General features: G+C 41.5%; 1 protein-coding gene across 1 annotated transcript in view; it reads left to right on the forward strand.

Moving 5' to 3' along the window:
- Window positions 1-1,032: 1,032 nt before the first annotated feature.
- The window catches only part of LOC148144494 (scavenger receptor cysteine-rich type 1 protein M130-like), a 33,905-nt gene continuing 22,578 nt past the window's right edge, over window positions 1,033-12,359 (forward strand). The window contains exons 1-2 of the mRNA XM_087975351.1: window positions 1,033-1,164; window positions 3,209-3,281. Of these exons, the coding sequence (XP_087831477.1) occupies window positions 1,033-1,164; window positions 3,209-3,281 (205 nt within the window). The remainder of the gene's footprint in view (window positions 1,165-3,208; window positions 3,282-12,359) is intronic.

Genomic DNA, 12,359 nt, shown 5'->3' on the forward strand with positions numbered 1-12,359 from the left:
CAGAAAGGATAGGACGGCAAGATTCGGAAATTGCAAATGACAAGAGATATCAAAAGTTTAGTCAGAATGAGAAAAGGAAGCAAGTGTTTAGAAAATTGAAATCAAACAAGACCCTTGAGAGGTTTGAACGAAGCAAAAAAAAAAAAACATTAACAGATGAATTATCAGTGCTAAAACAGACCATAAAATGTTGTTGGCCAGTAGGATCAGGGCGATGTTATTGTTGCATTAAGAGCAAGTGTTCAGTGTGAACAGACTCAAGGACAAAAGAGTGAATTTATGATGAAAGCGAGAGGAAGGGTGTCAGGTCCTCAGTGAATATCTCGCATCTGTATCCACAACGGAGAATGAGATGGACGATGGGAATTTTAGGGAGGAATATGTTGTATGTCTTTAGCCACAAGAAAGGCTACAGGAGACTGGAGAAGAGCCAACGAGTTCCTTTTGGTTAAAAAGAGCAACGCTGTTAATTCAGGGAATTACATGTAGCTGTGTCTTTCATCCATGGTAGGTAACTGCTTGGAGAAGATTCATAGGCACGGGATTTGCTCACATTTGGTAAAAAAAAACGCATATTAGAGATAGTAGCCACGGGTTTACGTGGGATGCCGTGACTCACAAATTTGACTGAGTTTTGTGAGCAAGTGATGAAGATAATTGGTGAGGGTAGTGAGTGGATGTTGTTGCCGGCAAAGACTTTACTTAAGCATTGAATAATATCCAGTATGTCTTGCAGATAAAACCACATGGGTTTCATGGTTGTGAGTTTGTAAGATAAATCAAAAATTGGCTTGGTTGGAGGAGACCGAAAGTACAACTTTGATAGCTGTTTTCTGACTGGAGATCTGAGAGATATCTCTTTGCAGAACGATCCTTGTTGTGACCTGCATTGTTTGTAAAATTCATTTAGCTGATCTGGTTAGAAAATTTCCAGAAAACATGAAAATTACCGGAGATGTGGGTAGTGAGAAAGTCTGTCAAAGCATACAGCAGGCTATGGAGCATTTGGAAATTTGAGCAGAGAAATAGCAGATGGAGTTGGATCCAAATAAGTGTAATTTGATGGACGTGGGAGCTCACCAGCAAGAGGAAAACACGTCAATGAAGGTCAAGGATTTTGGTAAAGTATCTGATAAATTCCTCATCGTAGATTGGTTCATAAAAGTAAGTGATATGGAATCCATGCTGATATGGAAAGTTTGGTGTAAAATTGAATTAACCATTGAAAGCACAGGATGACACAGAACCGTGTTTTTCCCTGTCTGCAGGTCATTAACCACATGTATAAAATTTGGATGAAAGTGTAGGTGGTATCATTAGTAAGTTTGCAGACGACACAAAAATTGGCTGATTCTGCACAGTAAGGAAGGGAGTCAAAAGTCACAACAAGTCATAGATCAATTAGGCATTTGGTTAGAGAAACAATGGATAGCGTTTAACCTGGCAAGAGATGGTGATGCATTTTTGGAAATTAAATGCAAGTGGAAACTGCACTGTTAATGGTCGGTCTCTGAATATCATTGATTGACAAAGGGTTCACGTCCATATCTCCCTGAAAGATGCAACACAAGTGGATAAGTTAGTAAAGAAGTTATACAGTTATACTTCTCCAGTCGGGGCAGTAAATGTAAATGTTGGCAAATCGCCCTGAAAATATATCGATCAAGCAAAATTTGGAGGCCCATGCACAGTTTTGAAGGCTGCACTACTGGAAGCAGGTGGAAGCTTTGGAGAGCATGCAGAAGATGTTTCACAGAATGTTGGTGGATTGGAATGTATTAACCACAAGGAGATGTTGGACAAACGTGGATTATTCCGTTTGAGCATCAGAAGCTGAGGGGGAGATTACTGAAGTATTTAAAATTATGAGAGGGAGAGGCAAAGAGAATAATCAGAGTCTCCGTAGGGCGGAAATGTACAATACTGGTGGGCACAATTTTACGTTGAGAGGCAGAAAGGTGGAAGGAAAAGTGAGTTTTTAACCTCAAAGATAGTAGTACCTGGAATGTGTTACCATGGGAGGTGGCATGAACAGTTATGGTATCAACAATGGTGTTTAGACAGTTGAATGAACAGGTAGAGGATAGAGAGAAGCAGACCATATGCATGCAAATGGAATCAGTTCAGAACAGCATCATGGTGGACACAAGCATATTGGGCAGAAAGATCAGCTCCTTTGGAGGTCTGTTCTATGTTCTATGGTGTGATCATATAATTCTGTGACATCAGTGCTCAACGTCTTTCTCTGTCTAATTCCCATTGCTTTATCCCTGCTCCGACTCAGTGCAACTTTATATCTTCTGCATTTCTCTGTGGTAATGATTTCTAAGTCTTGCACATGCTTCATATCTCCTCCTGCCTGCCTGAGAGATGTGGACAGAGTAGATTGGGAGAAAGCATTCCCGAAAAAAAATGGGACAAGCAGGTGACGACAATAGTTTAGAGATCTGCAAAAGCAGCGAAGATGGACGTCACGATATGGAAGGCACTGCCTGGAAACTTGGGGAATGCAGATTGAAACTTGCCACAGCATTAGATGAAAATGGAAGCAAATATTTGCAAGATTATCCGATTAAGACAGGACACGGGCATTAGGTAATCATGAGTGTTTGAAAAGCCAGTACAGACACCATTGAGGAGAAAGTGAGGTCTGCAGATGCTGGAGGTCAGAGATGGAAATGTGTTGCTGGAAAAACGCAGCAGGTCAGGCAGCATCTAGGGAACAGGAGAATCGCTTAGAAGGGCTTATGCCCGAAACGTCGATTCTCCTGTTCCCTAGATGCTGCCTGACCTGCTGCGTTTTTCCAGCAACACATTTCCATCACAGACACCATTGGCCGAACAAACTCATCCCAGTCTGTTAGGCTATTGCAACTCAGTGATTCTGTGACAGACAGACTGTCTCCAAACGTGTAGCCTCAGTCTTGGATCCTAATTCACGTTTGTTCGCACTGATTGAATCTCAAACTGATCGTTTCTGTCACGCTGAATCATTCTGTTAGACGTTTGTTTACCAGTAACTAGATTTCAGAAATTTTGTGCGACCGTTCAGGATTTAAGGTGTTAACATATTTATAGATTCCCAGTTGACATGAGCCTGGAGCTGAGATGTGCTCTTCCATGTTGACGCCCCCATTGAGATTCTGTTGAGTGTATATTCTAATTCCGAATTTACTGCTTTTTCCATCTGATATTTTTTATTTTAAAGGAGAAACAGGCGACAACATTAGAGTACAGAATTTACCACGGTACCAGGTGTTTCCTGTTGTTTGAACAGAAAGGCAAGACGCGCAGTGACGTTTCTGATGTTCTGCAGAATGAGAAGCTGCCTTTTCATACACTGAACCTTACATAAATCCTGCCAAATTCCAAATTATGATCTGCTGTAAAATATGCTTCTGCGTGTTTTTTTAACAACATGCTACGGCTCTTCGATGCAATCAATTCATTGGTAACGTCCAGCATTTATGATATCAAAATGTGTGTTCATGCATTTTGCCTCTGTCTGAAAGATCAGATTTCTTCAGATGATTGGCAATTTGCCCTGTATCGTAACACAACCCATATATGATGTGAAATTCTGCAGCACATCTGCGAGACATGGTGCAGGCGCTGTCTTGTAGATGACTAGATCAAAACAGCACAGGATAAAATGGAAATTGTTGATAATGTGAATGAATGTAGTTATAACGCTAAACTGTACCCAGTTTCTTAACCATGGCCACACGATCAAAGTTCTGATGGTGTTGGCAATCTGAATTAATAACACAGAAGATCTGCAGAAACTTGGGACAAATATGATTTTAATGTTTCGAGTCCATTGACTGTTATTCAGACCTGAAGAGGGCTGGATAATGCTGATTTATGTGCAATTTATCTAAGATGCTCAAGGGAAAGAGATGTGGAGAGTGAGCAGAGAATAAGACAGAGACAGGCCTTATAGTAGTAAAGGAGCGATGTGGATTCCAAATCGGTATTGATGATAAGTGTGACAATCAGGACGTCACTGATCAGAGCACCTACAGTTTCATTCAAAACACTTATGTATATTACAAACAACTGAGTTACAGCACTGATGCTGTTGTAACAACATTGATCACAGACTTTCAGGGAGAGAAAATAACACACACACTTCCACAACTTCATTTTGTATTCTGTGATTATCCAATTTTGTTTCAGGTATTTTGTGATCTACACTTCCGTAAAGAGTGGTTACCTGCAAAAGGATAATTTGACATGATGACCTTTATATCAATGTCTCTGCACTATTTATGTCCCGAGGTAGAGCGCGAAATGGGCCACATGTGTTCCTATGTTAACCAAAGGACAAATCCAACTAGGCCAAGTATTGTCCAAACCGCTTGCTTTCAGTCAGCAGCCATGTGTTGGAAGGGGTCACCAACAGTGTTGTCAAATAGGAACCACACGGTAATAAAGTGTGTGCTGACTTCCAGTCTGAGTTCCACCAGGGCAACTTAGCTCTTAATCAAGCATCGATAATGCTGGGAAACTCAACATGTCTCGCTGAATCTTAGGACAGGGAAACATAGTGATGGAGTACTCCCAATGCCGGACTGGGTGCATCTCCAACAAAACTCAAGAAGCTTGACAGCATCCGGACCACAGCAGCTCGAGTGACTGTGACCACATCCACAAAAATCTACTACCATCAGTAACAGCAATGTACAGTATTTTCACAAGGTACTGAATAAATTCACCAAGGCTCCTCAGACTGCAGTTTACAAACTCACGAGAAATTCTACCCAGAGAATAAGGCCGGCAGATATTTGGGAACAGACCAAGTTCCCATCTGTGCAATTCATTATCTTAATTGAAATTATGTCGCCATTCCTTCCTTGCCGTTGGGTCAAAATCTTGGAAAATACCTCCCTCACGGCATTGTCGGTCTAACCGCAGCATTTCGTGTTCAATGTTTAAAGAACCCAGTTCATGACGGATTTCTCAAGGGGAAATAGCGATGGGTAATAAATGCTGGCAGAGACAGCGCTGCCCCTATCCAGTGATGGAATTTTAAACAGAACTGTGAAGTTGATTACAGGGAAATGGTCTGAGGTTCAGGTCATGATCTGCATTTCATTCCATAATTGAAGACACCAGAATATCTGAAATATCCCTCTTTCTGCTCCACATGCCCCAAAGTGCAATGAAAGAGTTGTCTGAACAGCAGATTGTCCTGAAACTATCGCTGATCTTCTTGTGCATTGTTCCACCCATTTCAATGAAACTGTTGGTAGAATGAAATGACGCTAGATATCGATTTACATTAACAAATGGTTTCAAAATTTCAAATTCTACGTTTTATATCCATGAAGTTAGAAGTCATACATCACCAAATTAAAGTCTGAAAGGTTCATTCGCAATCACAAGCTTTTGGAGTGCTGCGCTTTTATTAGGTGACTTCATGGTGATCCTCCAGTTGAACACATTACCAATCTTCTCTCTCTCTCTGTATGTCCCTCTCTCTTTCTCTCTCTCTCTGTCTCTGTCTCTATCGCCCCCCCCCCCCTCTCTCTCTCTCTCTCTCATACGAATGCAGACCGATAAATTTGTGTTCTCATTGGAAAAAAGGCTAAGTGGGGATTTGACAGAGACATACAAGATGATCAGAGGTTAAGACAGGGCAGGCAGTGAAGTACGTTTCCTAGGATGATTTCGTCAACTTGTAGGAGAAGGCATAACTACAAATTGAGGGGTGATACATTTAAGACAGATGTCAGTGGCAGGTTCTTTCCACAGAGAGAGGTAAGGGCTTGGAATGCCCTACCTGCTAATGAAGTCAACTCAGCCACATTAGGAAGATTTAAACAGTCCATAGATGAGCACATGGATGATTTTGGGATAGTGTAGGGGGACGAACTGAGAATACTTCACAGGTCGGCGCAACATCGAGGGCCGAAGGGCCTGTTCTGCGCTGTATGTTCTAATTTTACCTTCTACATTTAGCTTCCACAGTTTTCACGCTGGTAGGAAACTGATGCATCTTTCTTGAATGTACCCAATGACATCCCAATCTTGTCGAGAATTCCACTCACAATTCCCTGAGTGCCAAAATCTCTGTGCAACCCTATGAAATGGCAAACCTGTATCTCAAGACCATGACCCATTTTTCTCGATGCCATAAGCCAGACGAACATCAAACCTGCATCCTGCATGTCAAGGCCGTGAGAAGTATTTGCGTTTCAATGAGATCCTCACCAATGATTGTGGACACAATGAATACAATGTTTCCTTCCAGGACACATCTGCTATGCTCGATATCAGTCTGGTAGATTTCACTGCAACTATTCCAATGCAAAGCCCTGTATCTTAGGCAAGGCGATCAAAACGGCACATAATACTTCAACGGTCTCTGCAATGTTCTGTAGAAGCATTTTTTTTAAAAAAAACCTTTATTCTTGGACTGAACCCGTTTTTCAAAGAAGGTCAAATTCGCACTTACCTTTTAGTCTCGGAATTGTTTCCTTGTTTTCAGTTAATGGGGTACCGGGTCATCCGTTTCTCTTTGTTCATTATCACTAACATACCTTTCAATATTTATTTTACTCTCTGGTGTTCTATTCTCTCCTGTTTTCTGTCCAATGTCGTTAACCTTACACTGATCCGAGTTAGACGGCATCTTTCACGCATTTTCTCTTTGACTCAACTTGTCCAGAAGGCCTTGAAGCCTGTTTGTAAGGTTCTGATCAGCAAACCTCGCAAAGTCACATTTGATCCCCTCATCCAAAATCGTTGAAGTGCGCTGTAGATAGCTAATGCCCCACCTTCGATTTCCCATACACTCCGTTTATCACCTCCTTCCCACTGAAAATGCACAACTTTTTCTATCAGTGAGACAGTTCTCTGTCCTGACCTGTATGTCACATATCATAGCGCAGGTTCCAGTTCTGTACACCAACCTCTTGCGCTAGATTTTATCAAAAGTGTTCAATGAGCCGTCGATATCACATGGACAGATTCTCCCATATTCAATATAAAAGTTCCCTCATCAAAATATTGTGGAATTCTCAAACCACGACTTCTCTTCCATAATTAATTTCAATTTTGTCTGCCCCAATTGATGCTTGTTATCACATTGTTTATGGTGGACGCTACCTTGTTCAGAATATTGCAATTAACCGGACAGCCTGTTCATCCCTGTTTCTCCCTTCCTCGAATTTAGAACAGACAGTTCATATTTTCCATCCCTATTCTTCCAGACTTGTTTCTGTTTCAGAATCTGGAAACTTTTGCATTGTGACAAACCAAAACCTGTACTAAATCTATTGCCATCTCAGTTAGTGGCAAAAAATGCAGTTTACCAGTCTCCACGATTCATTCCCAATGAAAGCCTTCAGTCTGAAACGTCGATTCTTCTGCTCCTCGCTTGCTGTCTGACCTTCTGTGCTATTCCAGCGCCACACTGTTCGACTCTGATCTCCACAATCTACAGTCCTCACTTTCTCTGATGAAGTGACAAACTTGTTCCATTCTTGTATAACTTAGTCTACTCAGAGAGTCGGAGTGGCGTGGAATGCACTGCCTGTAACTGTAGCAGACCAGCCAACTTTAAGTGCATTTTAATGGTCACGAGACGGACGTATGGATGAAAATGGACTCCTGTAGGATAGATTAATTCCACAGGTCGGCTTCGGATTGATTCCACAAGTTGGCGCAACATTGAGGGCCAAAACGGCCTGTATTGCGCTGTAATGTTCGATATTCTACGTTCTCCGCTCTACATGTACCGTCACAGTTGCCATGATGTCAGGCCCTGCAAGTTTGAAAGATGAGGCATATCAAGAGGAAATTTGATATTTGTCAAACTTGAATAATTTGAATAATTGTTGTATTGCACTGTTTCCGTCCCATAAGAGCTGACCATCCAAGGAGGGAAATCAACATGATTTGAAATTTGAGCAGATTTTGCATAGGATGAGGAAAAGAAAACAATTATTTCCTCTCGCAACTGGGTTGGACAAATTCTACCGAATGATCCTGATGAGTAAAATATTAGAAAGTATAGTGATGGAGACGAGGGAACAAGTTTGCAGAAGAGACATAGAAATTACGAACTGTAGTAAAAATAAGATAAGGTTTTTGGGGACTTTTTAAAGTCTTTCTAAAAGTTAATTCAATGCTTAACACTTTTAGAATAACGGAAAGCTGATTTTATAAACAAACAAGACCAACATTTGAAGAAAACAACAAGTTGAGCAGCGTGTGTGGACACACAAAGCGAGTTAATATTTTGAATCAAATGTGATTATTCTGGATAATGACAGTTTTTAATACTGTGCACAGACGGGGGAGGAGAAGAGACTGAAACAGGTGGTCTGTGTGCTCAGAGGATAAACAACGGACTGATAGTTATAGTAATAGACAGAATTATGACTCAGAATAGGTGCTAAGGATTGGAGGAATGAGATTAATGTGGGTCTGCTGTGCTGAGACCAATGTCGACAGGACAGGAATATATAAGGGAGGAAAGGGGTTACTTGTAATGTAAAGGAAGGGTAGAGGTTCAGCTCTGAAGGTGTTAGTCTCCATTTTTAGTCCTGAAGAGTGGAAAGTGACGAAATGGAAATTGAGCTCTTTCTCCAGCTGCTCGTGGAGATGCTGAGTTGCAGAGTATATTCAAAGATTCTGAGACCAACAACCTCCTGTGGTGGTGTGATTCTGTGATATGGATTCCGGCGTGGGGACTCGCTTCCAAGTCAAATCTGAAGCGTCATTGATCTGTTAAGATGAACTAGCGTTTGGAACCCGGTTTCATTGTATCCATTAATGGTCACAGCATTTCTCATTGGTGGAGAAGACAGAGTTTACTCAATAGTCTGCTCACATCAAAATCTATTGGTTGATGGAAAGAAACACGAGCCCCTGGATAAGTCGTGGTGAAGGAACTAACTGTTACAGAAATCGAGGAGTTACTTGATATGTTAACTGCTGCTCAGTATCTGTGATCAGCATTCAGCTAACGTTCAGATTTGATCTGGAACCACCAGCTGGGACGATGTTTGTAAACCTCGTGAACTTACTTCTTCTGCAGCTATTGAACTGTGAGTTATGGTCTCTTGAATACATTTTCTCAACCATTTATAGGTCAATGATTGGTAACATACATGTGGCAAAAATATAATGATCAGTCTATGCGAGATGAAATAGTGGCATGATAAGGAATGAAATTTATTTTGTCTTCATTATTTTCTGACTTTTTATGGAACTGATTCTGATGCTTCAGAGCTCCCCAACCACAACCCCCATTCACCCCCAATCCTTGCACTTATTCGTAGTTTCCGTACAGATTACAGAGTTGAAAACCTACTCAGACAATTCGGGTGTGTTTGGAAACAGTGCCCTTCGCTGCTTTAACAGTATGTGTGGTCGGGAAACCTGCTGAACAATATCTACCTAATTTATTCGTCAATATTTGGGAGAGTGTAAAATAGAAACTGAATATCTTTGCATTTCTAGGAGCTTGATGTGCCACTGATTTTCGTTAGTATTTCGTCTTTTTATATTCCAAAACTTTCTCGATACTGATGCATTTATATAGCGCCGTTGACAATGTCAGTGAAACAAAGGAACTCTGGGCCAATTTGGTACATTTTGTTGTTGAGACAGTTCTGCAATTTAGGAAACGTGACAGGCAAGTTCCTCCGAGGAAAGTGTAAGAAACATTGCTGTGACAAAGGGCGCAGTTAGCCGTTCGCATCCTCAGTGGAACAAAGGCGCTGTGTGCTAATTTGTTATATTTTATTGTTCAGACAGTTCTGTAATTTTGGAAACTTGGCAGGCAATTTATTCCATGAAATCTGTTAGAATTGTCGCTCTAATAAAGAGCACAGTTAACTGGTTATCTTCAAATAACCAAAGCGAAACATTCACGCTGCTTTCTGTCTGCAAATATTGCCAGATCCGCGAAGTATTTCCAGCAATTTCTCCTTTGTTTCTGATTTCCAACATGCACAGTTCCTTTGTTCGCCAGTTTTGTTATTCACTGAATTTGGTCGAATGATTGGCACTGGCCAGGCCAATATCAAAAGCTCTTCTTCCTGGACTGGGAAAGTTGTTGAAAAAATTCCGTCAAATTACTGTAAACATTTTTACAGAAAGATGCTTCTTTTCTCTCTCCAAATAAAAACTGTATGTATAAAATACCTTTACATACATAGGTAGTCATTGAAACAGGTCACTACTGTACCGCAGTTAAAAAGTGTGGTGCTGGAAAAGCAGATCTGGTAAGGCAGCATACGAGGGACAGGAGGTTCGACGTTGCGAGCATAAAATCTTCATCAGGATAAAGATCTTATGCTTCAAACGTCGACTCTCCAGCTCCTCGGGTTCTGCCCGGCCAGTTGTGCTTTTCCACCACCACCCTTTTTGTCTTTGATCTCCAGCATCTACAATCCTCACTTTCTCTGACTTCTGTACAATCCTGTATGAAGGACAAACAAACACTGGAATTTGTCTCTCTACAGCAACACTCTAAAGGCATGTCTTACATGGATAAGATTGTAACTATATATACTTGAGACATTAGGGGGGTCTGGTAACTGAACGGACCCCCATATACCTTCTGCAGCAAGACCTAAGACAGTGGTCTTTCTCCACTGCCTTAGTGACAGCTGCCCCAACCTTTTATACATCCCTCAACACTTAGTCCTGGTCCTTGGAATGTGCCACTGTGCAACCCTCATTCGGGGTCAAATACTTGCCCTGGAATACCAAAGAGTTTAATGCCAACAAACGTGCATTTTTCAGCGATTTGGTGCTCTTCCAGGTGCAGTTGTTTGTTTCAGTGTCGGGGTGTGTCTTGGGGAACAGACCGTAGACCACTGTGTCCTGAGTCAAAGAGCTGCTTGTGAAGAGACTCGACAGAAAGTACTACATCTTTCGCCAGACATCTTTTGCAAAGGACCATTCCAGTAGGATATGTTTTAAGTCCCTACCCGTGTCCCCGCCACTCTTCCAAACCCCGCAATCACTGAGAGAGCAGTGTGGGTAGCCGCACACTAGCTAGGTGTACATGAGAGTTCTGGCAGTTTGTGCCCTTCCCAAGTGATGTCTTCGTGCTTGTTAGAACGTTCTAATGGTGAAGCATTCTGCCAAATGACTAGGACAATCTGCTGAGTGAGCAACCCGACAGGATCTGCCCTCTCCTTTTCCCACAGAGAATCGAGGACGCGAAGGTACGTGCACCAACTGACCTGTGAACCAAACTGCTCCTTTAGCGCTGACTTTATGCTCAAACCGGTGGAATCGGGTTTAAACAATTACCTTTCTGTGTCGGGGCAAGAGAGCTGCAAATTGAGGCAGGGATAACAGTAATATCATTTTGTTGGCAGAGTTAACTCTTCGAAAATTTGAACTCACTTTAAACATATCTCCTATTCTCTGGTGAGAGTTGTACCCATTCTCTGATGAGAGTTGTGCTAGACTTACTTTTAGACATGAACTGAATAGGAATATGGAGGCAGATTAGGCGTCTTATCTTGGTTTGAATTTTCTTTTGCTGACGGTGTTATCACTGAAGGAAAGCCAGGAAGGAAGAAATTTTCAATCTTCTAAAGAAATTCTGAACAGCTGTAACGGTTGTCTGTTACATTTGGATGCACCGGATTCTGGGCTAACAGTGAACATGGTGTCAGTAAAACACCAGTCAGCACTATGTCACCATTGATTGAACTCACACACAAAGGGATTATACTCTCAGATTATACCTATGGTCTGCCTGACCGTTTTGTGATATTATTTGTGGACCGAGGTTACTTTAATGTGGAGGAGCCAGTGTTGGTTTGGGGTGGACAAAGTTAAAAATCACACAACATCATGTTAGAGTCCAACGGGGTTTATTTGCAAGCATTACCCTTCAGAGCGCTGCTCCTTCACCATGTCGTTGTGCTGATAGAGGAGCGGCACTCCACAAGCTAGTGCTTCCAAATAAACTGGCTCGACTGTAATCTGGAGTTGTGATTTTTACATATGTTACTTAATTCATGTTCACCGCATTCAAGGTTTTTTCCACTATTTGATGTGGAATTAGCATGTTTACCTCGATATTGTTTTACATTCCGATTTTCATCACGCAAGCCTTTCAAAAATGAAATATCCAAAATAAATCCTTTTCGAACTTTATTCTTCGTGACAAATGGGCGAGGTGACAGTTATTATTCCGATATTTATTTCATGACACTTTTTCTTTTTGTTCAACACTATGAGAATGTCTGGCTTGGTCAACGTTACAGAAAATCCAACCAGGTGGCGGTGACCTGAACTCATGGTCCACTGCATTAGTTGAGGCTCAGTACATAACAATATGTGAGGAGAGAATTACAGAATCATGATCAAGTATCAGT

This window comes from Chiloscyllium plagiosum, unplaced genomic scaffold, assembly GCF_037043375.1.
Source record: "Chiloscyllium plagiosum isolate Xiang-an unplaced genomic scaffold, Cpla_swu_hap1 HiC_scaffold_27, whole genome shotgun sequence".
Lineage (NCBI taxonomy): Eukaryota > Metazoa > Chordata > Chondrichthyes > Orectolobiformes > Hemiscylliidae > Chiloscyllium > Chiloscyllium plagiosum.